The 27,774-nt window shown below is 48.9% G+C and overlaps 1 protein-coding gene across 1 annotated transcript in view; it reads left to right on the top strand.

Moving 5' to 3' along the window:
* The first annotated feature begins 1,159 nt into the window (after positions 1-1,159).
* Positions 1,160-27,774, top strand: part of NEURL1 (neuralized E3 ubiquitin protein ligase 1) — an 80,936-nt gene continuing 54,321 nt past the window's right edge. Inside the window, exon 1 of the mRNA XM_007187210.2 lies at positions 1,160-1,936. Coding sequence (XP_007187272.2) covers positions 1,852-1,936 — 85 coding nt within the window. The 5' untranslated portion in view covers positions 1,160-1,851. The remainder of the gene's footprint in view (positions 1,937-27,774) is intronic.

The raw sequence follows: 27,774 nt of genomic DNA, 5'->3' as shown, positions 1-27,774 counted from the left end.
TCCCCTCACAGAGCTTATGTTCTAGTTGGGGAGGCACAACAGAAACCAGGGGGAGAGGCTACTTTCAAACTAATTCCAGAAGATAACATAGAGTAATGCTATGGAACATGACTGAGAGTGGTGGGGGTTCTCTAGCTGGGGCGGGCAGTCAGGGAAGGTCAGGAGGTGACACAAGAACTGTGCCTGAATATTGAGGAGCTGTCCTATGGAGACTTGAGGAAAGAAACTTCCAGAAGAGGATGGACGAGATGCCTGATGCCAGCCCACGTCCTCGCTGGATTCTGGATCAGAGTTGCTGTAGCCAGTCAGGGAGCTAGAGGTGATCTAGAGGAACAGGAAGGCAGATTCTCTCTCCTGGGGGGAACTTGGCTCACCTTCGAGCCCTGATAAGACAGGCAGAAGGAGATGCCCCCATGTCTAGGTAGGAGGAGAATGACTCCCTTTCCCTTCCTGCAGGTCCTGGTAGCAGTGCTGAGCTCCAGGATGGATGAGTCATGTGAACAGGTGACATGCTGAAGGCCCCTTCCTCCAGGAAGCCTTCTTTGACTGCTGCAGGCCACAGAGGCCCTCACCTCTTAGAGCTGACAGAGCCACTTGGTTCAGATTTGGTGGTTCTCTGATGGTTTGTCCCTGAGATTTGTTCCCGCACCTTGGCCCTCCATCCCATCTCCTAGGTCAAGTCATCTAAAGGCCCCCCAACGCTATGTGTCCAGTAACTGAACAGCCTGGTGTTCTTGTTCTGAGCCTTTGTCCCAGCGCCCCTTGGATCTGACTGAGAGCAAAGGGTCAAGCGCTGGGATTCCTCATCTCACTTCATTTATTCAGTCATCCATCACTCTATAAAAAAAAATTGTTTTCTGGAGTTTTACTATGTGCCGGGTGCTGAACCTGGTGCTAGAGAAATTGGAACTTAGGGTTACCTCGCCCCGGGCCTGGCACCCAGGGAGCTCACCGTTCTTGCTGTACGGTTTCTCTTGTTTTCAGGACCAAGTTCCACTGTCTGTGAGAGGAATAAACCCAACCCCTGGAGCCTCAATCTCTGCCGGATATTTGACCCCAACTCGGGCCCAGGGTCCGCCTCCCCCCCTCCTCGGGCCGCGGAGGACTAGTGGCAGCCGGGAACGCAGCGCATCGGGGGCCACATCTGGCTGAGAGGGCGCGCGCGTGTCACTAAGACGCTCATTCACCGGCACAGCTGTCACCATAACAACCGGAGCGAGGGAATCCTGGCGACTGCTGGGGGCGGGGGCGGCGGTTGCGCGAGGGACCCCGCGGGGGCTGGAGCGTGGCGGCCCTGGGAGACCCACCACCGCGGCAGCGCCCAGCACACTCCGCGCTCCTCGGAGCCCCGCTCCATGCCGAGCCGCCGGCGGGAGGGCGCCACTCACGTCGCAGCCTCGGCCGTCCCCGCGGGCGGGGACCCAGCCGGCGCCGAGCCGCCGAGACTCCGGGCGGGCCGAGCCGCTGAGCCCCCGCGCCGGGAGCCCTGACTCTATGGCCCCGGGGGAGCGCGCCGGAGCCACAGCGCCGCCCGCCACCAGCCAGAACCCGAGCGCCAGCGGGAGGAAGAGGGGAGCCCCTGGCGCCGCCGGCCCCGGCCCAGGGGCGCGCCCGACGCGGAAAATGGCAGGCAGGTAGAGGGCCCCCGCGGCGGGCAGGCCCCGCCGAGGACCGAAGAGCCCAGAGACAGGGAAGAGAGGAGCGGCCTGCCCGCCCCCTGCCGCAGCCCCACCAGGGCCCTCCCCCGGCGGCGCGCGCGCCCGCGCGCGCACACACTGGCACACCGTACCTCCTCTGCTGCTCAGCCTCGCCTGCCCCCCGCGAGCGCCGAACCCCCTGGGGCCGGATGCCATGGGTAACAACTTCTCCAGTATCCCCTCTCTGCCCCGAGGAAACCCGAGCCGGGCGCCGCGGGGCCACCCCCAAAACCTCAAAGGTAAGGCTCCGCCGGGGCCGGGCGCAGCTGGAGGACTGGGGCGCAGGCGGAGGGGCAGGGAGAGGTGGAGAGGTGTGGCTGGCGAGGCCGGGCAGGTGCCACCTGTTGTGCGTATTTGGAGATGGGAGATGCACCTCGGCCATGGAGGTGTGCTGGAGGTGGGGGACTGCTAGAGATGACGGTGAAAATCAGGGAGGATGGTGTTGCGTGGGGTCTACGCAGTTCTCCCAGCCAGCACCAGAAACGTCACTGGAGTCCCCTCAGGCCATGATGCTAGGCGAGCGTGCAGGGGTGAGGAAGGGCATTTGCCAGGTGGGTAGGGGAGTGTGGCAGGATGCTCAGGCCGGCCAGTTGTGCTTCCCAAGGGAAGCACCATTGTCTCCTTTTTCATCTGCCCATGGCTGGAGAGGTGATGCTGGAAGCACTAGTTGCATTTCCGATTGGAGGGTCTTAAAAATCCAGGACAGATTAACAACAGCCTGGAAAAAGGGGCCAGAGCCGGTGGCCTCTGGAGTCCTCTGCAGCTACTGACTTTTTGTATCCACTGAATCAGGTTGGTTTCTGGTTCCCCAAAGGCTAGATGTCCAGTTGGAACTCTAGAAAGGAGGGGCTGGGAGCCTTGAGACAGAGTAACATTTACCGAGAAGGTCTTTGCCCTCCAAGTCCCTCCACCACCCAGCACCCTCAGGGAGGCCCCAAGCCCTGTTCTTGGCTTTAACTCTTAAGTGCTGTCTCTGACCTTTGGGAGACACACCTGGGTCCTCCCCAGCCCTCAGAGCCCACAGATTCCCTTCGGGAAGCTCCTTTTCTATCACCCTCAAAACCAACCAGCACTGGCTGGGCATTCTGATGGCTAAGAGACAGGAAGGGAAGCCCTTGGGCTTTCACAAAGAACAACCCACTTCTTGAGACCCACCCCCACTGACCCCCAGGTTATGAGAAGGATACCAGTAATGCCCTTTGACAAAGCATTGAAGTTTACAAAGAACTTTCACAAATACCTTTTCAAGTGGGCAAGGAAACTGCTCTGGGGTGTCCTCAGAGCTAATCATGCCCATGTTACAGTTGAGGAGGACCAATGCTTGTTTCACGTTCCCAAAGCCAGAGAGGCAGAACTAGGCTGCAGACCTGTATCTTCTGACTTGGAATTCTGTCCTCTCTTTTGCTGGACGGTTAACCTTCAAGAGTGGGGGAGAGGAGGAGAGACGGGACCACCGTCCTGCATTCTAATTCCAACCCTTTCAGAACTTCAGCTCTCACTTGGCTCAGGAAAATCAATGGGTTTGTTGTGTCCTTCTGGAAATTAATATGGCGGTACCTGTCAAGACCTTTTAAAATATCATTTTCATTGGCCTTGTGATTCCACCTGAAGAAATGATCCTAAGAAAATGGAAATGCAGGCAGGTACTTATGTGCTAGGCTAGGGTGCTCATGGTAGTGTTGCTTATACTAGGAAAACAACCTAAATGCCCTGAAATCGTGGTGGAGCCTCTTGGTGGAGTATTATGCAATCTTTAAAATAGTATTTTTGAAGAATATTTGATCACTTGGGAAAATGCTCACAGCAGCATAATGACAGTTGTAAAAAGCAGCATACAAAGTTGTGTAGACTACGTAAGAGCCCGATTTTGTTAAAATGTTATGAATGCAAAAAAAAAAAAAATCAAACAGCCCTTGAAAGAAAGTTTCTGGAAGATTAACAGTGGTTTCCTCTGGGTAATGAGATCACATAAGATTTTTTCTTTTCTTTTTTATATTCTGCTGTTTTCTAAAATTTCTACAATAAACAAGTATTATTTTTTATAATCAGAAATCAGCTGTAAGTATTAGATGTATGAAGACTGTTTCTGAGCGTTGAAAACAGATTTCTAATGATAGAGGAACCTGTGGTTGTCATCCAGTTCAATGTCCTCCCTTACAAGGGAGAAGAATGAGGGAAAGGGAGAGTGATTTTACCAGTTAGTTACTCAGTGGGTCAGTCAAGAGAAGGTGGCAAAGCCAGACTAAGTCCTTCAAGGGCAGGGGTTAGCTGGGGACCAGTGAGTTGACTTGGTGCTTGAATGCTCACCAGCTGCCCCAAGAAGGCTGTGCTCCATTCATGACCCTGGGGAAGCCCAGAGAAGGCCTCCATAATTGCACCCCTTTTAACCTAAAGTTTGGGATTGTGGGGATGTGAGGTGTCTGTGGCTGGGGTCTTTGGCAAGGGAGGGTGAGCAGGAGAGGGTCTGAGGCCCTCCCATGTCCCTGCTCCCACCCTAGCCTCCTCCTCTGCCTGAATCCCCACCTATCTGGCCTGGGAAAGCCCCTTTTTGCTGCCTCCCTGGTTTACAGAGATCAGTTCTTATTCAGTGGGAGTAAATGGTGGAGAAATTCTCCCTGCCAGCAGTCTCCCTCCCACTGCCCATCTCCCTTCAGGCTCAACTTACCAGAATCCACTCTCCTCTGTCCCTTACCACACACCTAGGTGGCCATGAGAATTTTGGTTCTGCTCCTTCCAAGCCTGAGATGAAGGATCAGAGCATGCCGTGAAGGCTGCCTATGAGTTCCTTCATCCAGGGTCCTATGGTCCTTCATCCAGGGTCCTCGATCCTGCTTCTCAGCCTGACTTTTCCCCATCCTAACAGAGCCATCAATTTTATTCTGTGATTGTTTTAACGTTCACTTCAAGTTCCTTTCTAACTGTATCAGCATTGACCTACAAGTCTTCTCTGATACATCAGTGGTCATCCAGAGTTCCATCCCCATTTTATTGGTATGACCTTGATACTGGCTGTGATTCTAAGACTGTACACCCTGAGTTCTGCTGGGACAGCTTTGTACTCACCCAGAATTCAGCTCTGATTCTTATCAGTGTCCATCCAGAAATTTGCTGGTGGGAGGCAGGGAACTCTCGATTTTTTTTCTCCTTCCATAATTGCAATCTATTGATTTCTCACCATTTTAATTAAAACAACTGCAAAGGACCTGGCATAACAGGGACCCTGAGACTCATTAGAGATCTAGGATTGGTCTGGCTGTCAGGCTGACATGAAATGAGGCTCGTCCATCACCTGTCAGGTGGTAGACTTTGGTCTTCTCCCTGAAGACACACTGACCTCACTCCACTGCTGGTGATTCCCACTGGGGTCTGAACAATGTTGGTCTAGGAGTGTCCACGGGAGAGGTCCAAGGTATAGCTTGGGGATTAGGACCAACAGACAGTTATGAGGAGCTGCCATGTGCCTGGGTCAGAGGTGAGGGCTCATGACATCCCTGTAGATTCACAGACTGAAGATCTACTTGATAAGGTAGGGCTGAGGGAAGGAATGGAATCAGATGCTTCGCTGGATTGTTGAAATCCCAGATATGTGTGAGCAGAGGTCAGAAATGGGGGGTCAGGGAAGAATTTGAGCTGGACATGGAAGGAACTGTAGAAGTTGGATCGATGGCAAGGGGTGCAGCGGGAGTCCGAGGGTGTGGAGAGGAGGGTAGGGCAAGGGACGTGCAGCAAAGGCTTGGAGGTGGGAGGAGTGAGTGTGTGTATATATTCTCAGTGATGGGCACAGGGTGACTGGGGCAGGGGATTCATGCGTCATGGAGACAAATACAGAGAATGAAGATCTTCCTCCTTCCCCATCTCTTTCTGAGTGCCTGGCTGCTTGGTGCTAAGTGTTGGGGGAAAGGTAACTAGGAAAGCCTATGGGGAGGACAGCTCAGTCCCAGTGGTCACCCATAGATGGGGGTTGGATAGGCCACCTCCTATCATTTTTTTTTTATTGTGGTAAAATTCACATAACATAAAATTCACAATTTTAACGTTTTAAAGTGTACAATTAACTGGCATTTAGTACATTCACAATGTTGTGCAACCACCACCTCTGTCTGGTTCCGGAACATTTTCATCACCCCAAAAGGGAAGCCTGTACCCATTAAGCAGTCACTCCTTATTACTCCCTCCTCTGAATCCCTGGCAACCACTAATCTACTTTCTGCCTCTAGGCATTTGCCTATACTGGACATTTCATATAGATGGAATCATACTATATTTGTTCTTTTGAGTCTGATTTCTTTCACTTAGCCTAATGTTTTCAAGGTTCATCCGTGTTGTAACATGTATCTTCTTTCCTTTCTGTGGCTGAATAATGTTCCATTATATAGATATGCCACATTTTGTTGATCCACTTGCCAGTTGATGGATATTTTTGATGGATATTTGGATTGTTCCACCTGTTGGTTATTGGGAATTTTGTGCTGTGAAGATATGTGTATAAGTTTTTGTTTGAACACCTGTTTTCAGTGTTTCGGGGTATATACCAAGGAGTGAACCTTCCATCTTTTCAAAGCTGGTGCTTTTGAATTGGACATATCACAGAGCCACTGGTTGTGACAGATGTAGGGAGGTTGTCTCCGTCCAGCTTTGGTTGGGTGTGACGCCAGCCTGTTGTCTTCAGAGTCTCTTTTCCATGGTGGCTGAGGCTCCCGGCAGGCAGAGGGAGGAGCTTCTAAGGTTGGCCAAGGAGCTTTGATTCTTTGAGGTGGACCGGAGTGAGCTACTGGAATTTTCTGCAGACCCTGAACCTCCTCACTGCTCTCTGAGGCTGGGGGTGGGGGACGCATTCTCCTAGGACAAGGTCCTGGCCATTTTCCAGCCTTCACAACCTTGCTGCTACTTTCCTGACCTGGGTCCTCCTCCCAGGTCTTGCAGTAGCTGGCCTCTTTGCCTCCCATTCCTCCTTTGATGCCAGAGGGATCCTCCTAAAGTATGCCTTTCATCTCACCCGTCCCCTATCAACAGTCTTCAGTGTCATGACCCAGCCTGCCATAATCGGAAATTCAAGGCATCCATTCTTTGGCCAACCCACAGATATTCCCACAGCCCTTGTCTGGGCTCCTCCCTTGGTGTCATGACACTTGCAGGTTAGGTGAGCTCATCCATCTCTCTGCTCCCAGCAATGCAGCAGACAGACCTGGCACGGTGAAGGGGTGGGGACTGATGGGCTTCCCTGCCCCCCCAAGACTTCAGAGAAGCTGGGCTGAGACAGCCCTCATGTTGAACCCGGAGCATCTGTCCTGCACACCCTGTTGGGTTTTCATTCTGTCTGACCTTTGAACCCTATATTGTTAATCATAAAAAATAATATTTATAACAGCCACCATGTGTTGGGTGGTTACTGTGTGCCAAGTACTTCCATGTAGATTATTTCTATTAATATCCTACTGACAACCTGCTGAGGGGGAGGTATCATTGTCACCATCTTATATATGGGGAAAGAAAGGCTCAGAGAGGTTAAGTAACTAATCCCAGACCACACAGTTAGTAACTGATGGAGCTGGGATGCAAACCCAGGTCTCTCTGACTTTAGAGTTCACTCTTGTGACCACTATATATCTTGCCCTTATAAAATTCACTCTTGGTGGGCTCTGTCTTCCATTGTCGGAAAGGAACTGGGGAGCAATCTCCTGGCCTCTGGACAGGGCCCCAAAGGAGGGAAAGGGAGTACCATGGGGTTCTTGATGCTCCTTCCCAACCCCTGCCCCTTCCACCTCCTCTGTAGGGTTTTTAGCCATGTAGACCCATCAGCCAGTCATCAGACACTTTCAAGGGAACTTTCTGTTCCTTTGGGCCAGTGTTTCTCACAGTGAGGTTTTTCTACTGCCTGCATCAGCATTAGCATCAGCTTGAAAGCACATCTAAAATGCAGGTTTCCAGCCCCCAGGCCAGATCTACTATCTCAGAATACCTTGGGGATGGGGCTCCCAAACCTGCATGTTTAACAATAGCCCCAGCTCATTCTGATATACGTCAAAGTCTGAGAATTATCAAGGCTGTGGGGCCTCAGAACAGACCCACTCTGGCACTCTTGGAGTTGGTGAGATCAGGCTTCTCAGAGGAGGGGAGCCTGAAGTTGGATGGAGATTTGGAATGGACCTTTTCAAGGGCATCTTGGTGAGGGCATGGCAGCAAAGGCACGGAGGCAGGAAAATGCAAGGTGTTGGCAGAGACAGTGAGTGGTCCCTCCCACCTGGGATGTGAGACCCCCCCAGTGGGGAGATGAATGGATCAATCTTTGAAGGTAGACTGATGCCAGATCTTGCAGGGCCTTGGATTCCAGATGAGCTTAGATTGATCCTGTGGGCAGTGGGAGCTATGGGTGGCTTTTGAGCAGAGGAGTGTAGTGATTTCCTTTAAACAGCAGCATCAGCAGAGGAGGGGGGAGGAGAGAATGAAGCATCTTGAGCTGCTGGGAGGTTAATGGAGCTACAGGGCTTCTGTCCTAGGCCAAGCTGAAAGGGCTGGGTGGGACAGCCAAGTTGATGACCTCGTCTAGGCTTTCCTGTGGCTGAATCTGGAAGCATTTCTGACCAATGGCTATGGGCAGCAGGGCTATTGCACATCAAGAAAAAAAAAAGGATTTTTAAGAAGTACAAGTCCTGATGCTGGGCACTATGCTAGGTTCATTCACATAGATTAATTCATTTAATCTCTCAATAAATGTGAAGTAGGTATTATTATTCCCATTTTATAGGTGCAAAAACTGAGACTCATGTATATTAAGAAGGCTGTCCAGAAACAATAAACTAGGAAATGGCAGAGCTGAGATTTCTATCTAGGGCACCAAAGCCCATGAGGGAGAGAATTGGCCTTGGGGGGAATTTCTGCATATTGGGGCTTTCTTTTCCCTGATGCTCTGAGATGGCATGTGCCCACTTCCGAGATGGCATGTGCCCACTTCCAAGATGTGCACATTGAGGCCCAGGCATTGGCTCTAAATCACAGAGCTCAAGATGGTGACAGTATGGGCAAGGGCAGTAACAAAAGGAGGAAAAGGCAGGAGGAAGGAGGACAGGAGTGGGGCACTGCCCAGGGGATGCCAGGGATGCCTTCATCTGGGTATGCCAGCTGCCTGGGCCTATTTCCTGTTGGTTTGTGCCTCTCTCACTCCTGGTCCTGCACACCCAGGAGCTGGAGGCTGAGGGGCTGCTTCTCCCTGATCTGGTTGCTTTGGCAACCCTGGGCAGGATGCGAGTGGTCTCCTTGGTAACGCCTGGGAAAACTGCCTGCAGGGCTGGAGGGAAGTGGACTGGCCAGCGGTCAGGCTGGGTGGCACAGGCAGAGCCAGGCCAGACCAGGCCACTGAGACTGCAGGCCTGTGGTGAAGGTCAGGCTTATGGAATAGCCCAGGCAGCCTGTTGGCCATTCCCCAGCAAGCCAGAGTCCAGAGACCCTGGGGGCCTGGGGGCCTGCCTGGTGAGACCAGAGGCACTAATGGGCCAGCCCAGGAAGTGGGAGGAGATGGGGGTGAGGGTGGGAAGGGGGGAGAATATAGCTTCTGGATGACAGATCCAGCTACAGGGTTTATTAAAAGATGTTTATCAGAGGTCATTACCCAGATCCTGCTGCTTTGGGAAATGAGCAGGTGCTGATGCCTGTGGGGGGCAGGGCAAAGAGAAAAGCAGGGCTAGAAGAAGAGGAAGAGTCACAGGAAGGCAGGTGGGAGTCTTTGGCTTTCTCTCTGCTCTAGCTGCAGCTCTGGAGTAGGCTGGGCTCTGCGCTGGGCTCCAGAACTGAAGTTCTCCCAGGGTGAGAGTTGGGGTTCCAGGGATTCTCTGATGCGGAGGCTCATTCTGTTGTTTAACAAACATGCTAAGCATCAGTGATGAGCCAGCCGTTCTCCTAGGCGTGAGGAGACGGCGGAACACAAAAAGATGAAGGCTCGCTGCCATGGAGCTTTCCCTCCATGGAGCTGGGAACAAAAATGGCAAATGAACAAATGAATCGGAGTACGATAATAATTACTAACATGTTACGTGCTAGATAGAGACTGTGCTAAGCTCTTTTCACCTATTATCTCATTTAACCTTTAGAACAACCATGTGAAGTAAGTATGATTACTAGCCCCATTTATAAACTGAGGCTTAGCGAGGTTAAGTAACTTGCCCAAGGTCACGTGGCTGGTATGAGTCAGAGCTGGGATTCTAGCCAAGATCTCTCTGACTTTGGTGCTACCACTAAAAAAACCCAAAAAACCCAAAAAAACCCCTTTTCATTTAGAACAGTTTTAGATTTACAGAATTATTGCAAAATAGCAGAGAGTTTCCACACAGCCCATGCCCAGTTTCCTCCATTATTAACATCTTAAATGTGTATGGAACATTTGTGACATTAACGTACCAATACTGATACGTGGTTATTAACTAATGTTTATACTTTACTCCGATTTCCTCAGTTTTCCTTCATGTTCTTTTTCTGTACTAGGATCCCATCCAGGATACCACAGTATATTTTTAGCTACCACATTTTATATATATATATAGTTGTGTTTTCTTATGCTCCTCTTGGTTGTGACAATTTCTCACACGTTCCTTGTTTTTGATGACCTTGACAGTTTTGAGGAGTGTTGGTTAGGTATTTTGTAGACTGTCCTTTCACTGGGATTTTTCTGCTATTCTCATGATTAGACTGTGGTTATAGGTTTTGGAGAGAAAGACCATAGAGGTGAAGTGCCGTTTTAGTTGCATCATATCAATGGTGTGTGTTCTCAACATGACTTATCACTGTGGATGCTGACCTTGATCACAGGCTGAGGTAGTGCTTGTCAGGTTTCTCCACTGTAAAGTTAAAGGTGCACTTTTCTCCCCATATTGCGCTCTTTGAAAGGAAGTCCTGTGTGCAGCCCACACTAAGGGGCAGAGCGTTATGCTCTACCTCCTTGAGGCGGGGGGCACTACTTTAACTGTGCTGTCAACTCTTTCTTTAGTTCCTTACCCAAGCAGTTACATTTGAATAAGGGCTGTGAAACAGAAGACCAGGGAACTTGGGGGAACTTGACCTGGTCTTGGTTGTCTGGGAAGTGAAATGACCAGGGAAGTGATCTGAAAATGAGTAGGGGTTGGCTTCATGTTTCTGGGGGTGCTCCTGCCATGTTGGGTGTGGAACTATTCATTTAGCATCCCTGACTTTTTTAAAAATTATTTTTATTTTTTAAAATTCTTTTAAAAAAATTTTTTATTGGAGTATAGTTGATTTACAATGTGTGTTAGTTTCAGGAGTACAGCAAAGTGAATCAGTTATACATATACATATATCCACTCTTTTTTTTTTAACGTCTTTATTGGAGTATAATTGCTTTACAATGGTGTGTTAGTTTCTGCTGTATAACAAAGTGAATCAGCTATACATATACATATATCCCCATATCTCCACCCTCTTGCGCCTTCCTCCCACCCTCCCTATCCCACCCATGTAGGTGGTCACAAAGCACCTAGCTGATCTCCCTGTAGCATCCCTATTAAATGTCACTGACCAGCTTAAATGTCACTGTCATTAAAAAAATAAATAACTCTTCCCATATTTTTAAAAGTACCCCAGAGGGGGCAGTACCACTCCTAGTTGAGAGCACTGAGCTGGGTGTGGAGGGCGCAGTGAAGGTTGTTCCTGGAAGGGGCCTGGCACAATCCCCTGTTGAGGACGGAGCTGGGTGTTGGCTCACCGCTGCTGCTGACTCAGGGGCTGAGTCCTGGCTGTGTCATCCCAGCCTTCCAGGCCACGGAACTCTCAGCAGAAAATCATTAAGTGGTCGCTCCCTTGCCTCTCTGTCCATGGAGGCGAGTTGCTGGTCCCAAAGGCTGTCTGTGTCGGGGGGAGACAGGAGGAGGAAAGAGGACTCTCTTGGGATGATGGGAGAGGGGAGGGAAGTATGTCTACTGGCTTTTCTGGATGGCCTTCTTAGCCTCTCTCGCCCCAGAATGCCATGCTTGCTGCCCCAGAGGTTGGGGTGGGGACAGGAAAGGGAGAACATTGCCAGGGGAAGGTGCTGTCTTATGATTAGGGTCATGGCACTTCCACACGCTCCTGACTTTCACCTTCATCTTTCCCCTTGGCTTGGCCCAGCCTCTGCCTGGCATCTACTGAAAGGCTGTTCTTCTCCACGGAATGGGACAGTGTGTGTCTAGGTGGGGGTGTCCAGGTGCCCCTGAGAGTGAGGAGAGGAGGCACTTTGCCCTGATCAGAGTTGAGTGAAACTGAGAGGATGCTCCAGCTGATTCACTTCATGTGTCAGTGCCCTCTGTGCTGGGCCTGGTGCTGGGCATGGAGGTGAGTACTGGGCATCGTCTCTGCCCTTGAGGTGCTCATGGCCCATGAATCGCTCATCCAATTCAGACATCAGTCCGTAGCGGCAGAAGGGTCCTGGAGCCTTTCTTCTCTGTGTCTGCTTTCCTTTCCTTTTTTTACCCTGATCTTCCCAGCAAACGCTCCGTTTGAATACATTCTCTGAGAAGGAAGAGGACTGGCAGGTGGTCAGGTGTGTGCGTGGGGCTGGTGGAAGGGGTGGTGGCCACTGACTTCCAACATCAGACCGAAATCAGAGGTCATTTTGTCCTACCTCCTTTCTCAGCCCAGATCTGGAGCGCTCAGCCCTGGAGAGGGGAAGTGACTTGTCCAAGGTCATACAGCTGGATTGGACCAGCTGCTAATGAGGTCTCAAGGCTCTGATCTTGCTGGATGATGCTCTCAGGATTTGGCAGAAGTTAATTCCAGAGGGACACCCGAGGGGGACGAATGATCGTGCCAACTGTGATGTGTGCTGTCCCGAGGGGAACTATTGAAGGGCTTTAAACGGAAGAGTGACAAGATCTTTTAGATGCCTTAGAAAGCTCTGGGGCAAGAGAGGGGCAGGGGAGGGCCAGGCAGGAGACTGCTGCAGTCTTCCAGTGGAGGAGAGGTGTGGCTTCTACCAGGGCAGGGCAGCGAGCAGCCAGGCAAGCAGATTGATTTGGGAGATCCTTTAGAAGGTCGACTTGAAGATTTGGAGGTGGAGAGGGAGATGTAGAGGGACTACTTGTGTTGACATGTGACATTCTGACTTTTGGGGCAGTGGTCAGTGAGGCACCCAGGTGGCTTGGCTTGGAAGAGCTTGGGCACACACTGGGAGGGTGGGCCTCTTGGGAGGTCGGGGGTGAGCATGCTGATGTGTGAGTGTTCCCTTGAGAGCTGTGTCCCACCCAACGCCTTGAGGTCTTAGAGCCAGGAGGAGGGACAGGTGAGCAGGGCAGGGCTGGCCCTGAGCTCTTGAATCCACCCTACCCCCTGGGACATCATCGATAATTGATGTCCCCTCTGCCTGTCACAGGTGGCTCCCAGGTGGACAGAGGTGGGGCCCTGGCACCTGTGTTGTGATGTGCATCTGTCTTCCGCAGGCCTCCGAGCCAGGGCCTTCAGTCCCAGCCTAGCCAAGCTTTCTCAGGTGGCTCCTCGCTCCCCGTGGGTGCCAGTCCCCAGCATACACACTCAAACCGTAACAGGTGGCCATAAATCAGCCCAGACAGGCCAAGGCTGCTCTGGTTTTCCCACAGTTGAGATCAAAGCCCCAGACCCTCACCCTGGGGCTCAGTGCTTATTAAATTATTAAACTGTCAAGGGAAGGGAAAGCAGGAAGGACTGGATAGATGGCCATAGAGTAAAAGAGAATGAGGAAAAATGGCTGAGAAATGAGGCAGCGGGTGGGAAAGGGGAAGAGAGGAGAGGAAAAAAAAGCTCTTTGTCTTTGCCGTGAGCTTGGAGACTTCACAGAACTGTGAACCTTGCATTTGAATATCCGCAAACAGTTCCCTCCTGCTTCCTCCTCTGGGATCTCATTGGGGTCCCATGGCCAGGATTCATAGCCCCACTTTACAGAGGACAAACTGAGGCCCAGATTGTCACAGGATTATGAAAGTCTGTACTTCTGAGTCCTGTTCCAGCCTCTTTCTGGGCCTCTTCATGGGCCCAGAATCAACATTAGGTTAATACCCATTCTTGACCCTGGCTCTCAGGCTAGACTGGAGTGCGTGAAGAACCCCATCCTGATCCCAGTAGGACCAGCCAGGGCCTCTTCCTGCCTGGAGCCCACTGGACTCTCCTTTAGCTTCCAGGCATGAAGGCAGAGCTTGGACCCAATAGATTGCCCATCCCTGCCTGAGGCAACAGGTTCTATACCTGGCCCCCCACTCCAGTTGTTTGCAGGAAACAGCCTCTTTTTTCCCACCATCTTTATTGTGGTATAATTGACAAATAAAATTGTAATGCACTTAAAGTGTACTTTGTGATGATTAGGTATATATATATATATGGTGAAATGATTCCTGCAACCAAGTTAATTAACACATTCATCGCCTCACATAGTTACTTTTTTTTTTTTTTTTTGGTGAGAATGTCTAAGATCTGCTCTTAACAAATTTCAGGTATACAAGTATTATGAACCATAGTCACCATGCTGTACATTGTATACTCAGAACTTATTTATCTTATAACTGAAAGTTTGTATCTTTTAACCAACATTTCCCCATTTCCCCCACTCCTAGTCCTTGTCAACCACCATTCTACTCTCTATTTCTTTTAATTCAACACCCCCTCATTTTTTTGGATTCCATGTGTAAGTGATACTGTATGGTATTTATCTTTCTATGTCTTTTCTCTGGCTTATTTCACTTAGTATAAGGCCCTCCACATTCATTCATGTTGCTCCAAATAGCAAGATTTACTTCTTTTTATGGCTGAATAATATTCCATTGTGTATATATACATATATACCGTATTTTCTTTATCCATTCATCCATCAACAGACACTTAGGTTGTTACCGTATCTTGGCTGTTGTGAATAATGTGGCAATGAACATAGATGTATAAATATCTCCTCAAGATAGTGATTTCATTTCCATTGGGTATATACCCAGAAGTGGGACTGCTGGATCATATGGTAGTTCTATTTTTAATTTCTTGAGGAATCTCCATACTATTTTCCAAAATGCCTGTATCAATTTACATTCCCACCAAGAGTGACAAGGGTTCCCTTTTCTCCACATCCTCATCAATATTTGTTATCTCTTGTCTTTTTGATTATAGATGTCCTAACAAGTGTTAGGTGATATCTCATTGTGGTTTTGATTTGCATTTCCCTCATGATTAGTGATGTTGAGCATCTTTTCATGTACCTGCTGGCCATTTGTATTTCTTCTTTGGAAAAATGACTATTCAGGTCCCTTGCCCATTTTTCAATTGAGTTATTTATTTATTTATTTTTTGCTATTGAGTTGTAAGAGTTTTTAATTTTTTTGGAAATTAGCCCCTTATCAGATATATGGCTTGCAAATATTTTCTCCCATTCCATAGGGTGCCTTTTCATTTTGTTGATTTTTTTCCCTTGCTGTGCAAAACCTTTTTAGTTTGATGTAGTCTCACTTGTTTATTTTTTCTTTTGTTGCTTCTGCTTTGAGTGTCAAACCCCAAAAATCATTGCTAAGATCAACAGCAAGGAGCTTTCTGCTTATATTTTCTTCTAAGAATTTTCTGGTTTCAGGTCTTACATTTAGATCTTTAATTCATTTTGAGTTGATATTTGTACATGGTGTGCGATAAGGGTCCATTTAATTATTTTGCATGTGGATATCCAGTTTTTCCAGCACCTTTTATTGAAGAGACTATCCTTTACCCATTGTATATTCTTGGCACCTTTGTTGAAAATTAGGTGACCATATATCTGTGGGTTTATTTCTGTGCTGTCTATTCTACTCCATTGATCGATATGTCTGTTTTTTATGCTAATAGCATACTATTTTGATTATTATAGCTTTGTAGTATAGTCTGAAATCAGGAAATGTGATGCCTCCAGCTTTGTTCTTCTTGCTCAAGATTACTTTAGCCATTCAGGGTCTTTTGTGGTTTCATACAAATTTTGAGATTTTTTTTATATTTGTGAAAAATGCCATTGGAATTTTTATAGGGATTGCATTGAATCTATAGATTGCTTTGGGTGGTATAGACATTTTAACAATATTAATTCTTTCAATCCATGGACATAGGATATCTTTGCATTTATTTTTATCTTCTTCAATTTCTTTCATCAATAGTTTATCATTTTCCTTGTACAGATGTAAAGATTTGGCTAAATTTACCCCTAAGTATTTTATTCTTTTTGATGCTCTTGTAAATGGGTTTGGTTTCTTAATTTCTTTTTCAGATAGTTTGTTGTTAGTGTATAGAAACACAACTGACTTTTGTATGTTGATTTTGTATCCTGCAACTTTACTGAGTTCATTTATCAATTCTAACAGTTTTTTGATGGAGTCTTTATTAGAGTTTTCTGTATACAAGATTGTGTCATCTGCAAACAGAGACAATTTTGCTTTGTCCTTTCTGATTTGGATGCCTTTTATTTCTTTTTCTTGCCTAATTGCTCTGGCTAGGACTTCCAGTACTATGTTGAATATGTTGAAGTAGCAATAGAGGGCATCGTTCTCTTGCTTCTGATCACTATTAGTATGATGTTAGCTGTGGGCTTGTTATATTTGACCTTTATTATGTTGAGGTACATTCCATCTATACCTAATTTGTTGAGAGTGTTTATCATGAAAGGATGTTGAATTTTGTCAAATGCTCTTTATGCATCTGTGATTGATGATCATATGATTTTAGCCTTTATTTTGTTAATATGTTATATCACATTTATTAATTTACATATGTTGAACCATCCTTGCATCCTAGGGATAAATCTCACTTGATCATGGTGTATGATACTTTCAATGTGTTGTTGAATTTGGTTTGCTAATATTTTGTTGAGGATTTTTGCATCTATCTTCACCAGGGATATTGGCCTGTAATTTTCTTTTCTTGTAGTATCCTTGTATGGCCTTGGTAACAGGGTAATGCTGACCTTATAAAATGAATTTGGAACTGTTCCCTCCTCTTCATTTTTTGGGAGGAGTTTGAGAAGGATTGGTATTAATTCTTTAATAAGAATTAATTCTTTAAATGTTTGGTAGAATTCACCAGTGAAGCCATCTGGTCCCGGACTTTTATTTTTAGGAGATATAAGAATACTTTACCCAGAAAAGCTGTCCTTCAGAGTTGAAAGTGAGATACAGACATTCCCAGACAAACAAAAGCTGAAGGAGTTCATAACTACTAAACCTACCTCACAAGAAATGCTAAAGGAGTTCTTTAAGCTGAAAAGAAAGGATACTAACTAGTAACATGAAAACATATGAAAGTGTAAAACTTCCTGGTAAATGTAAATATATGGTCTAATCCAAGATGCTCTAATATTGTAATGGTGGTGTGTAAATCACTTATAACTCTAATATAAAGGTTAAAAGACAAAAGAATTAAAAATAGCTATAACTACAATAATTGGTTAGTGGATATATAATATAAAAAGATGTAAACTGTGACATCAAAAACATAAAATGTTGGGAGAGGGAGTAAAAGTGTTGAGCTTTTGTATGTTAACAAAATTAAGTTGTTATCAGCTTAAAATAGATGGTTGTAACTATGTTTTATGTAAACCTCATTGTAACTACAAAGCAAAAACCAATAGTAGATACACAAAAGATAATGAGAAAGGGATCAAAACATACCATTTTGGCATCCAGTCACAAAGGAAGACAGTAATAGAAGAAGAAAAGAACAAAGGATGTACAAAGTATCCAGAAAACAATAAAATGGCAATAAGTCCTTATCTATAAATAATTACTTTAAACATAGTCTAAATTATCCAATCAAAAGACATAGAGTAACTGAATGCATCAAAAAAAAAAAAAACCAAGGCCCAACAAATTACCCAACTCTAAGAGATTCACTTCAGCTCTAAGGGAACATAAGCTGTAAGTGAAGAGATGGAAAAAGATATTTCAGGCAAATGGAAACCAAAAGAGTGCAGGGGTAGTTGTACTTATATCAGATAATAATAAAGGGATCAATTCATCAAGAGGAAATAACTATAGTAAATATATATATACCCAACATCAGAGCACATAAATATGTAAAGCAAATACTCTGAAGGAGATCTGAAGGGAGAAATAGATAGCAATATTATAATAATAGGGGACTTCAATTCTCCACTTCCTTTTTTTTTTTTTTGGCCTTGCCACGTAGCATGTGGGATCTTAGTTCCCCGACCAGGGATCGAACCCACGCCCTCTGTATTGGAAGCGTGGAGTCTTAACCAGTGGACCACCAGGGAAGTCCTCTCCACTTTCAACAATGGGTAGATCATCCAGACAGAAAATCAATGTGGACATATTGGGCTTGAACTACACTTTAGACCAAATGGACCTAACAGACACACAGAGTATTCCATCAAAAGTAGCAAACTACACATTCTTCTTATGTGCACACAGAAAATTCTCTAGGATAGATCATATGTTAGCCACAAAACAAGTCTTAACATATTGAAGAAGACTGAAATTATATCAATTACCTTTTCTGACCACAATGGTATGAAACTAGAAATCAATTACAGGAGGAAATTGGGAAAATTCACAAATATGTGGAAGTTGAACAGCGTGCTCCTGAACAATCAAAAGGGAAATTTAAAAAATCTTGAGACAAATGAAAATGGAAACACAACATACCAATGGAATGTTATGGGATGCAGCACAAGCAGTTCTAAGAGGGAAGTTTATAGTGATAAATGTTCACATTAAGAAAAAAGAATGGGGGCTTCCCTGGTGGCGCAGTGGTTGAGAATCTGCCTGCTAATGCAGGGGACACGGGTTCGAGCCCTGGTCTGGGAAGATCCCACATGCCACGGAGCAGCTGGGCCCGTGAGCCACAATTGCTGAGCCTGCGCGTCTGGAGCCTGTGCCCCGCGACGGGAGGGGCCGCGATAGAGAAAGGCCCGCGCACCGCGATGAAGAGCGGTCCCCGCACCGCGATGAAGAGTGGCCCCCGCTTGCCGCAACTGGAGAAAGCCCTCGCACGAACCGAAGACCCAACACAGCCAAAAATAAATAAATAAATAAATAAATAAGAAAATCCTTTTAAAAAAAAAAAAAAAGAAAAAAGAATGATCTCAAATAAACAACCTAATTTTATACCTCAAGGAACTAGAGAAAGAACAAACTAAGCCCAAAGTTAGTAGAAGGAAGAAAATAAATGAAAGATTGGAAAGACAATAGAAAAGATCAACAAAACTAAGTGCCGTTTTTTAAAAAAGATAAACAAAATTGACAAACCTTTAGCTAGACTAAGAAAAAAAAGAGAGAAGTCTCAAATAAATTGAACCATTTATGAAAGAGGAGACATTGCAACTGATACCACATAAATACAAAGAATCATAAGAGAACACTGTGAACAACGATATGCCAACAAGTTGGATAACCTAGAAGAAATGGATTAATTCCTAGAAACATACAACCTACCAAGATTGAATAATGAAGAGCAAAAATCTGAACAGACCAATAATGAATAAGGAAAACTCCTCTTTTCAGGGCAGAGAGAACCTAGCCAGTTCCTGAGAGATGCATAGGGGGGTTCCGCTTTCCCGGGCCGGGCCCGGCAGATCCTCTGGAGCTGAGGAGGACAGCCAGACACGCAGACCCTGGTTTGGAGCCAAGAGGATGGAGGAAGTGGTGGGACGAGGCTGTGAGTGACCAGGATGCCACTTACGTGGAAGTTTCTGCATCAGAGGGCAGCCCTCCTGAAAATGGGGGCTCCCGTTGCATGAGAGTCCTCAGGTTCTTCTACTGCAAAATGTGAAGGAAACCGTTTTAGGGAGTTTGGGTTTCCTTGTCTGGTCTCAAGTTGAGGTTGTGTTAAAGAAACAAAATATAAGAGGAGTCTGGATTGGCTTTGAGAACAGAATTTCCTAAGATTCAGGGCCTCTTCTGAAAGTGGGGATTTGCTGTCTGGTGCTCAGGGTTAGTTCCCAGGATAAAAGGTTCTATTTTAGGGGTGAAGCTGCCATTTCTGCAGACAAGATTTTGGCTTGGTATTGATGCATCTGTTTTGGGGGTCTGAGTTCCATGCTGGGGTGAGAATCTTATTCCTAGGAGGAGTTTTCACTTCAGGGTCCAGGATTCTTGATTGCAGTTGAGCATTGAGTTTTGGGGCCAAGAGTCCATTTGGGGGCTCCATATTCTACGATTGGGTTGAGGTTCCCTTCTTGGGCTTGGGGTTTTATTTACTAACAGATGGGAAGTCTTTTGCCCTTGGGAGGAAAGGAAGAACTCGAACCCACTTTTGTTTCCAGGGAAGACTTTCTGGGACCACCAGCAGAGGAATGGACCAATACACTGATGATCAGCAGGCTGGATTCCAGCCCTTGCCTGGATGTGAGACAGAGAATAAATCACTTGTAAGCTCGAGGTCTCTAGCTGAAAGCTTGGCCAGGCAGTGGTGTTGACTCACAAAGCACCATCCAAGCTTGCTTGATCCTCCCAAAATGACACTAATGGTGGCCTCAGAGGCACCGACAGCCATCGCTCTGTGAGTCAAATCCATGATGACAACACTCAAGGCACCCTGGGCACTGCCAGCTTGGCCCAGTTAGTGCCAATCGGATCTTAACTTGTGCTGAGGAGCCCCTGGGGAGAGGGAGCACACATGGAGTGGGATATGTTAAATCTCGGTCCCGGGGGCTTGGTGTGTAGCTCTGGCAGGCAGGAGCGAGGCTGGGCTGGGCCAGCGGCTTCCCTCCCTAGCGGGCCAGCTGTCACGCATCCTGGCCGGTGCGGGGAGACATGATGTAACTGTGATCCGAAGGGGCCTTGCTCTCTCGCTTGTGCTCTGCAGGATGGCTGGGATGCAGAGGGGTTGTTGCTGGTGACCTCCTAGCCCCCATCTGCCCCGTTGCAGGTGGGCTTTCTGGTCTTAGAGGTCCTCCTCTTTTCTGTCCAATGGGGGCCAGCGGTGAATGGTGCAGAGCTGTCAGGGTAAGGCCAGCAGGGAGTTTCCAGCTTAGGGGCAAATTCTCTAGTGTTCCAGAAGAAATTCTCCTTTGGGAAGGAGCCCTTTTCCTGTGGCCAGGAAACTCAGAAAACCTGAGAAGATGGAGTTTTCTCTACCACCAAGTATGTCCCGGGGATGTAGGGGTGGCTCTATCTGGGTCTGCAGGGACCCTCAAGCCCCACTCTCTGGGCCTGGCCAAGGTACATGGAAAGCTTAGAGGCCTGGGGGTCCCACTGGGCTGTGGAATCCCAACCCAGACATTGAACTCTGGTGCCATCCAGCAGGCCTCTGGAGTTCCCTCAGGGCATCTAGGGGGGACCTGGGCCAGTCGGTCATACCTCAGATGTGAGGAGGGAGGGGAGGCAGGCAGGTTGGTTGAGGCTCGGGCTCTGGGGTCAGACTTTGCTTCCTGAGCCACCTGGAGCCAGATGCTTCACTTCTCCACACCCCAGTTCTTTATTGGAGGTAAAGCTTGACTAGTAATAAATGCACAATAAATATTAGTTATTGTTGCCATCATTAGGCTCAGTCATCAGTTCCCAGCTTAGACATCACTTCCACCAGGAAGCCTTCCCTGAACACTCCGACTAGATTAGATAGCCTCTGTATCCTCTCCTACTGCTGGCCTGTGTTCCCCTCATGGCACTGATCACACTGGCTGTCAGGGCCTGTTTCCTTGTTAGCATCTATTACTGCCTGGCTTACGCACCATTGTATCACTGCCACCAGTGCCTGGCTCACACAGTGGGCACTTGACAAATACTTTGAAATGAATGCAAGAATGGGCTGATTCTCGGGAATTCAGACTTTTCTTCTATGGGCTCTTCAGGGCTGCTACAGCCCCACTTTCATTTCTTGGTCGAAATGACATTTCCCGCAAACCAGGCTCTCGGGCAAAGGCAAGAGAAGGTGAGAGCACTATGGAACCGTTGGTTCATTCGTTCGTTCCCTGATGGCACAGATGTTCTTTGGGTGCCTCCCAGGTACCAGGCCTCGTGCCAACCTCTGGGGACAGACACAGCCCCTGCCTTCCTTGTGCTTGTGGTGCTGTTCACGGGGGCTGAGGGTAGGTCACAGGAGAGGAGGGTGGTCAGTTAGGCTGAGTGGAGTCAGGGAGGGCTTCCAGAAGGAGAGATTTGCTTTGAAGAATGGCGGGGAAGTGTGGATAGAGATGGGCTAGCTCTTGGGGGGTGGGCAGATAGAGCAGACAGAGCTGCCTGTGTACGGGCAATAAAGCAAGGCTGGCCAGTGACGGTGTGGCCCGTGTGTGCGGAGGCCTTGACTGTCGGGCTGAAGATGGATTCAGAAGCTGTGGGTACTGCTGACCCTAGCTCTGCCATCCACAGACGAAAGACCTTGAGCAGGACACGTCACTCCCCGAGTGCTAGTTCTAAGATGGGAACTGTGATGCCAGCCACCCGGGGTTGTCAGACCGCAGTGGCAAGGCACTTTGTAAAAGGAGCTGGCCCCAGTAATGGAAGGATGGAGGGGCAGGCCCTGCCGAGTTAGGCTAAAGGCATGTGTGTCTGGAGGGAGCCTGTGGGAAAACAGGAAGGCAGTCCTGCTTCAGGCTTCTCTGTTTGGTAAATAATTAAATTCTTATCTCAGGTTTGTGGTGTCCACACTGCAGGACGCAGGTGGAGCCTCTGGGATCAGGTGCTGCATTATCCAGAAAGTGGTGGAGTTCCCCCCCCCCCCGCCCCCACCCCGCCCCGGTCTCCTGGTCATGGCAGGGGACGTGGGGGTAAGGAGGAGTCTTCCAGGGTCTTCTTGTCGCTGACCGCATCACTCCTTCTCCTCATTTCTCTCTCTCTCTCCTCCTCTCCACATTCTCATTGTCTGGTTCCCCTCTACAGTCCCACCTCTGCAGAAACGCAGGGCCTCGCGCCCCCTCTACCCCAGGCCCCTCGGCGCCATCCCCCTGCGCCTGCTGCACATCGCTGCCTGTTGAAACCCTTGTCCTCCCCAGGGCCGCTCCTCAAACACCCACACCTCCAGGAGGCCGGCACCCCCAAGTCTGCCGAGCCTCTCGGGGGCCTTAGGGGAGCACCGACCTCTCCCTCACCCCATGGTACAGAGACAAACAGTCGTTTTTTCATTTTTAGTGCTTAATACTGAGACTGTGAAGGTCTGTTTAGTCTTGTCCAGCTAACATAAACCAGCCGGAACTGGGCCGTGGCAGGGAACTTTGCTCTAAGTTCCCTTATTTGGAATGAAATTCATTGTTTTTCACTGGGAGGCAGTGGGGTTTTGGAGAGGCCCCGCTGTACCCCCTCCCCAGGGTGTGGCCTGAGCGGCCCCTCCAAAGGTCACCAAGGTGTCTGTGGCACAGAGGTTGGCCCTAGGACACCAGCCACACCCAGTGCCTCAGGGATGGAGACGGTTTGGAGTCGTATTGTTCAATCCTGCCCTTTTACGGGAAGGAACTGAGGCTCGGATAGGAGAGGGCACCTGCCCAGAGCCACAGGGCGGATCGAAGCAGCTGGAGGTGTAGCATGCAGGCTCCTGGCTCCCTGGCTCTCAGATCGCTCTCCTGTGCCGGGGCGCCTTGGGCCTAGGAGCTGGTGGAGGTGGGGCTGCGAGCTGGGGTGAGGGCTGATGAATGTGGCTGGAGGTGGCCTATGGTCTGGGGAATCTCCCAAGGCTTCTGGGGAAGCAGCTAACTGCAGAGGCCGGGGCAGTGAGCCGAGGGGAGGGGGCATGGAGAGGCGGCAGGGGAAGAAAAGGAGGGGTGGTGAGAGGAAAGGGAGCGGTGGCTGAGGGGTCTCGGAGAGCTGGGCTCTGGTCGCGACTCTGCTGCCGTCACTGTGACTTTGGGCTCCCACCTGTCCTGGGGACTCAACCTTGCTGTGTGCATCTCCCAGGGTGTGCCTTGGATGGACAGAGGTCAGGGGGCGTTCCTTACCTGTGATGGGCCGTGGGAGCCAGCTCATCGGGCGGGTTACTGTCCCTCCCTATGCCCGGGGGCCCCTCCGTGTAAGAGGGGTGCGGCCTCTTTATGATTTCTCTGCAAGAGTATGAGCTTTAGAGCCAGAACTTGGGTTCCATTCTTGACTCTGATGCTTACTGGCTGGGCTACTAATTATGGACAGAGATTTCAAAACCCAGGGCTCTAGAGGGAGCAGTGAGGGTCTTTGCAAGGATGACATGAACTCATGTATATCATATGTCTATACCGAGTGCCCAATAACCAGAGTGGGGGCGAGCCATTGACCTCCGAGCTGCACGGTGCACCCGGGCCAGCCTTGGGGCTCTGTGGCCCTGCTTCCTTTGCTCAATCCCAGGTCCCTACTCAAAACCAGCAAGTGCATGTTTAGATATTCTTTCTACAGGAAGCTCCCCCCAACCCCATTTGACATCCTTTAAAAAGAACTTCTCATTTATTCACTGATTCTTTTCACAGAGAACACACAGCTGGGACATAGGGAGCTGTGACTGACCAGTGTAGGAATTCCTGAGACTGGAGGAGGAAAGAGAGATGTTAGAAAGTGCAGGCCTGAGAAATCCTAACCAGAAGCCCCTGGTGCTGGGGAGCAAAGGGTGAGAGACCTTGTATTGTTTACTATGAGCATTCCGTTCACTGCTCTCTTAGCAGTGACGCTAGTGCTAGTATCCAAGGCTGTTTATAAAGGTACGTTGAACATCTGCTTCTGCGTGGTTAGTGAGGCACTCATTTACAAAAGATCATCTCGTTGCCAAGAGCAAACCGTCACCGAGTGAAACATTAACTCAGCATTAAAAGTAAAAGGAGATGATGTATGGACCAATGTCCGCACAGGCCTGGGGCGTCTCTGGGCAGTGGGAGCCAGTGAAGGTTTTAGATTCACTTTCTGGATAGCTCAGTCTAGTTGCCCTGTGGAGGGTGGATTTAAGAGGGACACAATGGGAGCAGGGAGACCAGTTATGATGGGAATGTAGCTGTTATGGGGGAAGGATGCCAAAACCTGAACTGCAGTTTTGGTGAAAGAGAGGAAGGGACACGTTTGAGACACATTTAGGAGGTGTGCTTGGCATCACTGGTACATGAATGGGGGCGGGGTGGGGGGGTAAGGAAGAGGGAAGAATCCAAGACAGGGGCTTCCCTAGTGGCACAGTGGTTGAGAATCTGCCTGCTAATGCAGGGGACACGGGTTCGAGCCCTGGTCAGGGAAGATCCCACATGCCGCGGAGCAACTGGGCCCGTGAGCCACAACTAGTGAGCCTGCGCGTCTGGAGCCTGTGCTCGTCAACAAGAGAGGCCGCAATAGTGAGAGGCCCGCACACCGCGATGAAGAGTGGCCCCCACTTGCCACAACTAGAGAAAGCCCTCGCACAGAAACGAAGACCCAACAGAGCCAAAAATAAAAAAAAAAAAAGTAACAAATGTTCAAGTACAATTGGTGTCTTTAAAAAAAAAAAAAAAAAAGAATCCATGACAGTGCCCAGGTTTTCAGGTAGCTGGGAGGATGGTGATTCCACAGTACACTGGGCAGGAGAGGAGGATTGGAGGGGAAGATGGTGGGGATGTGTCAGAGTTTGGGGATGTGTCAGAGGAGCCCTGAGGCATTCTGGGGGAGTCATTGGGTCGGCAGCTCCACGTGTGAGCTTGAAGCTCAGGGGAGAGTTTGTGGCTGCAGTGGGAGGAGAGCCAAGAAAGGGCAGAGGGCCAGAGAGGCTGAGGGAGGTCGTGGCAGTGGGGGTTTAGACGTTGTTATATGGCATAGCGCCGTGGTTCTCAGACCTTAATCGGCCTATGGATTGCCTGGAAGCTTGAAAAACTACAGGTTCCTGGGCCCCCCCTCCAGTTAATCCGGTTTAGTAAATCTGGCGGAGAGGGGAGCGTTCCTGGGATCTACTGCTGCTTTTTTTCTTTTTTTTAAAATAAATTTATTTATTTTATTTATTTATTTTTGACTGCACTGGGTCTTCGTTGCTGCGCGCGGCCTTTCTCTAGTTGCGGCGAGCGGGGGCTACTCTTCGTTGCGGTGCACAGGCTTCTCATTGAGGTGGCTTTCCTTGTTGCAGAGCACGGGCTCTAGGCGCACGGGCTTCAGTAGTTGTGGCACGTGGGCTCAGTAGTTGTAGCTCACAGGCTCTAGAGTGCAAGCTTAGTAGTTGTCGCACACGGGCTTAGTTGCTCTGTGGCATGTGGGGTCTCCCTGGACCAGTGATCGAACCTCACATGTGCCTTGCATTGGCAGGTGGATTCTTAACCACTGCGCCACTAGGGAAGTCCATGGGATCTGCTTCTTAAAACAAGAAAATCAGGCAATACTAGTGTGAAGGATCCATGGCTCATCCGTTGTGAAACACTTGTCTGGGGGTCAGTCAGATCTGGGTTCAAATCTTGACTCTTGCGTCTTGACTTTGGACAAATCTCTTGATCTTCCAAACCTGGATTTCTTTGTCAGTTAGTAGGCATACTAGTTCCCACCTCGCAGGGCTATCGTGTGAATTAAATGAAGTCATAGCTGTAGGTCATGTGGCTAAGGACCTGGTGCCTAGTAAGAGCTCAGTAAGGAGTAGGCATTTCTTGTTTATTACTAGAAGTTTGAAGATGGTGAGCAATTGGACAGGGCAGGCTGCTGACCCCACAGATGGGTCAGTCCCAGGGGAGTACTCCCCTGCCCAGAGTCTGCCTCTTGTTTGAGTTGACCCCAATTTCCATCTCCATTGTGTCTTGCCTGAGTTGATAGGACTGGAGGCTCCTGGCTCATCTCATCAAGTTCACAAAAACTCATGAATCAAATCAGATGTCAATTTACTACTTCCCAGTGAGAAATGGACTGTCAGATGGACTGGACAGTGTGTCGACTATTGGCATCTTTTCCCCTTGCAGGAAGCTACTCTAGTGCTGGGTGAACCTGGCATCCGACAGAGAGCTGGGGACACAATCTGAGGATTGAATGCCCTTGGGCTCTGAACCCTGCCCAGGCCACTTCACCAACAGAGAAATGCCTGCCAGGTGGACCCAACACTTGGTTGGACCAGCTTGGCAGGACATCATCTCCCTGGCTGTGCTCCATGGCCCCCATCACAGTTTGCCTCGGTGACACCCCCTTTCTCCTGACTCCTCGGCAGCCAATGAATATGTCTTTGCTTTGGGTTTATTAATACCTCCGGTCAAGTCTCCTGTAAGTCCCACCAGGTCTGGGGCTGTTTTGTCTCTTGAGGGTAACTTTGCGTGCTCTGATCCATGACCAGTCAATTTCTTAGACTAAAACTCCGCGCAGGGGCTTCCCTGGTGGCGCAGTGGTTGAGAATCTGCCTGCCAGTACAGGGGACACGGGTTCGAGCCCTGGACTGGGAGGATCCCACGTGCCGTGGAGCGGCTGCGCCCGTGGGCCACAACTGCTGAGCCTGCGCGTCTGGAGCCTGTGCTCCGCAGCGGGAGGGGACGCGGCGGTGAGGGGCCCGCGCACTGCGATGGGGAGTGGCCCCCGCAGCTGGAGAGGGCCCTCGCGCAGAGATGAAGACCCAACGCACCCAAAAATAAATAAATAAATAAATAAATAAATAAATAAATAAATAAATTTAAAAAAAAACAAAAAAAACTTGGGGAAAACTTATTGCCAAGTGCCATGGGGGCCACCTCATTGTGGCCTCCTCTCCACTTACTGCCCATACAGCGTTTCAAGAAGGAGGGAGTGAGTTGAGTCAATGATGGCGCCTCTCATACCTCTGGGGGCTGTTTGGGTCTGGTTACCCTCCATAGAAATTAAGGAACCCCTTAAGGACTTCCCTAGAAGACCCCCAGTCCTCCTCCTGAACCTGTGTGTGGTTTTGGACCCCCCTGTCGCGGACATCACACTGCATCCTCCTCATCATTTTTGTCACCGTTTTAAACTCTACCACCATCACCAGCAACAGATGCTTTAAAAACAGTTTATTGCTTAAGTTATAAGAGTAATACTCTTTGGGGCTTCCCTGGTGGTGCAGTGGTTAAGAATCTGCCTGCCAGTGCAGGGGACACGGGTTCGAGCCCTGGTCCGGGAAGATCCCACATGCCACGGAGCAACTAAGCCCGTGAGCCACAACTACTGAGCCTGCGCTCTAGAGCCTGCGAGCCACAACTACTGAGCTCACGTGCCACATCTTCTGAGGCCCGCACGCCTAGAGCCTGTGCTCTGCAACAAGACAAGCCCCGGCAATGAGAAGCCCGCGCACCACAATG

This window comes from Balaenoptera acutorostrata, chromosome 16 (genome assembly GCF_949987535.1).
Source record: "Balaenoptera acutorostrata chromosome 16, mBalAcu1.1, whole genome shotgun sequence".
NCBI classification, from domain to species: domain Eukaryota; kingdom Metazoa; phylum Chordata; class Mammalia; order Artiodactyla; family Balaenopteridae; genus Balaenoptera; species Balaenoptera acutorostrata.
This window is presented reverse-complemented; position numbering and strand designations above follow the sequence as displayed.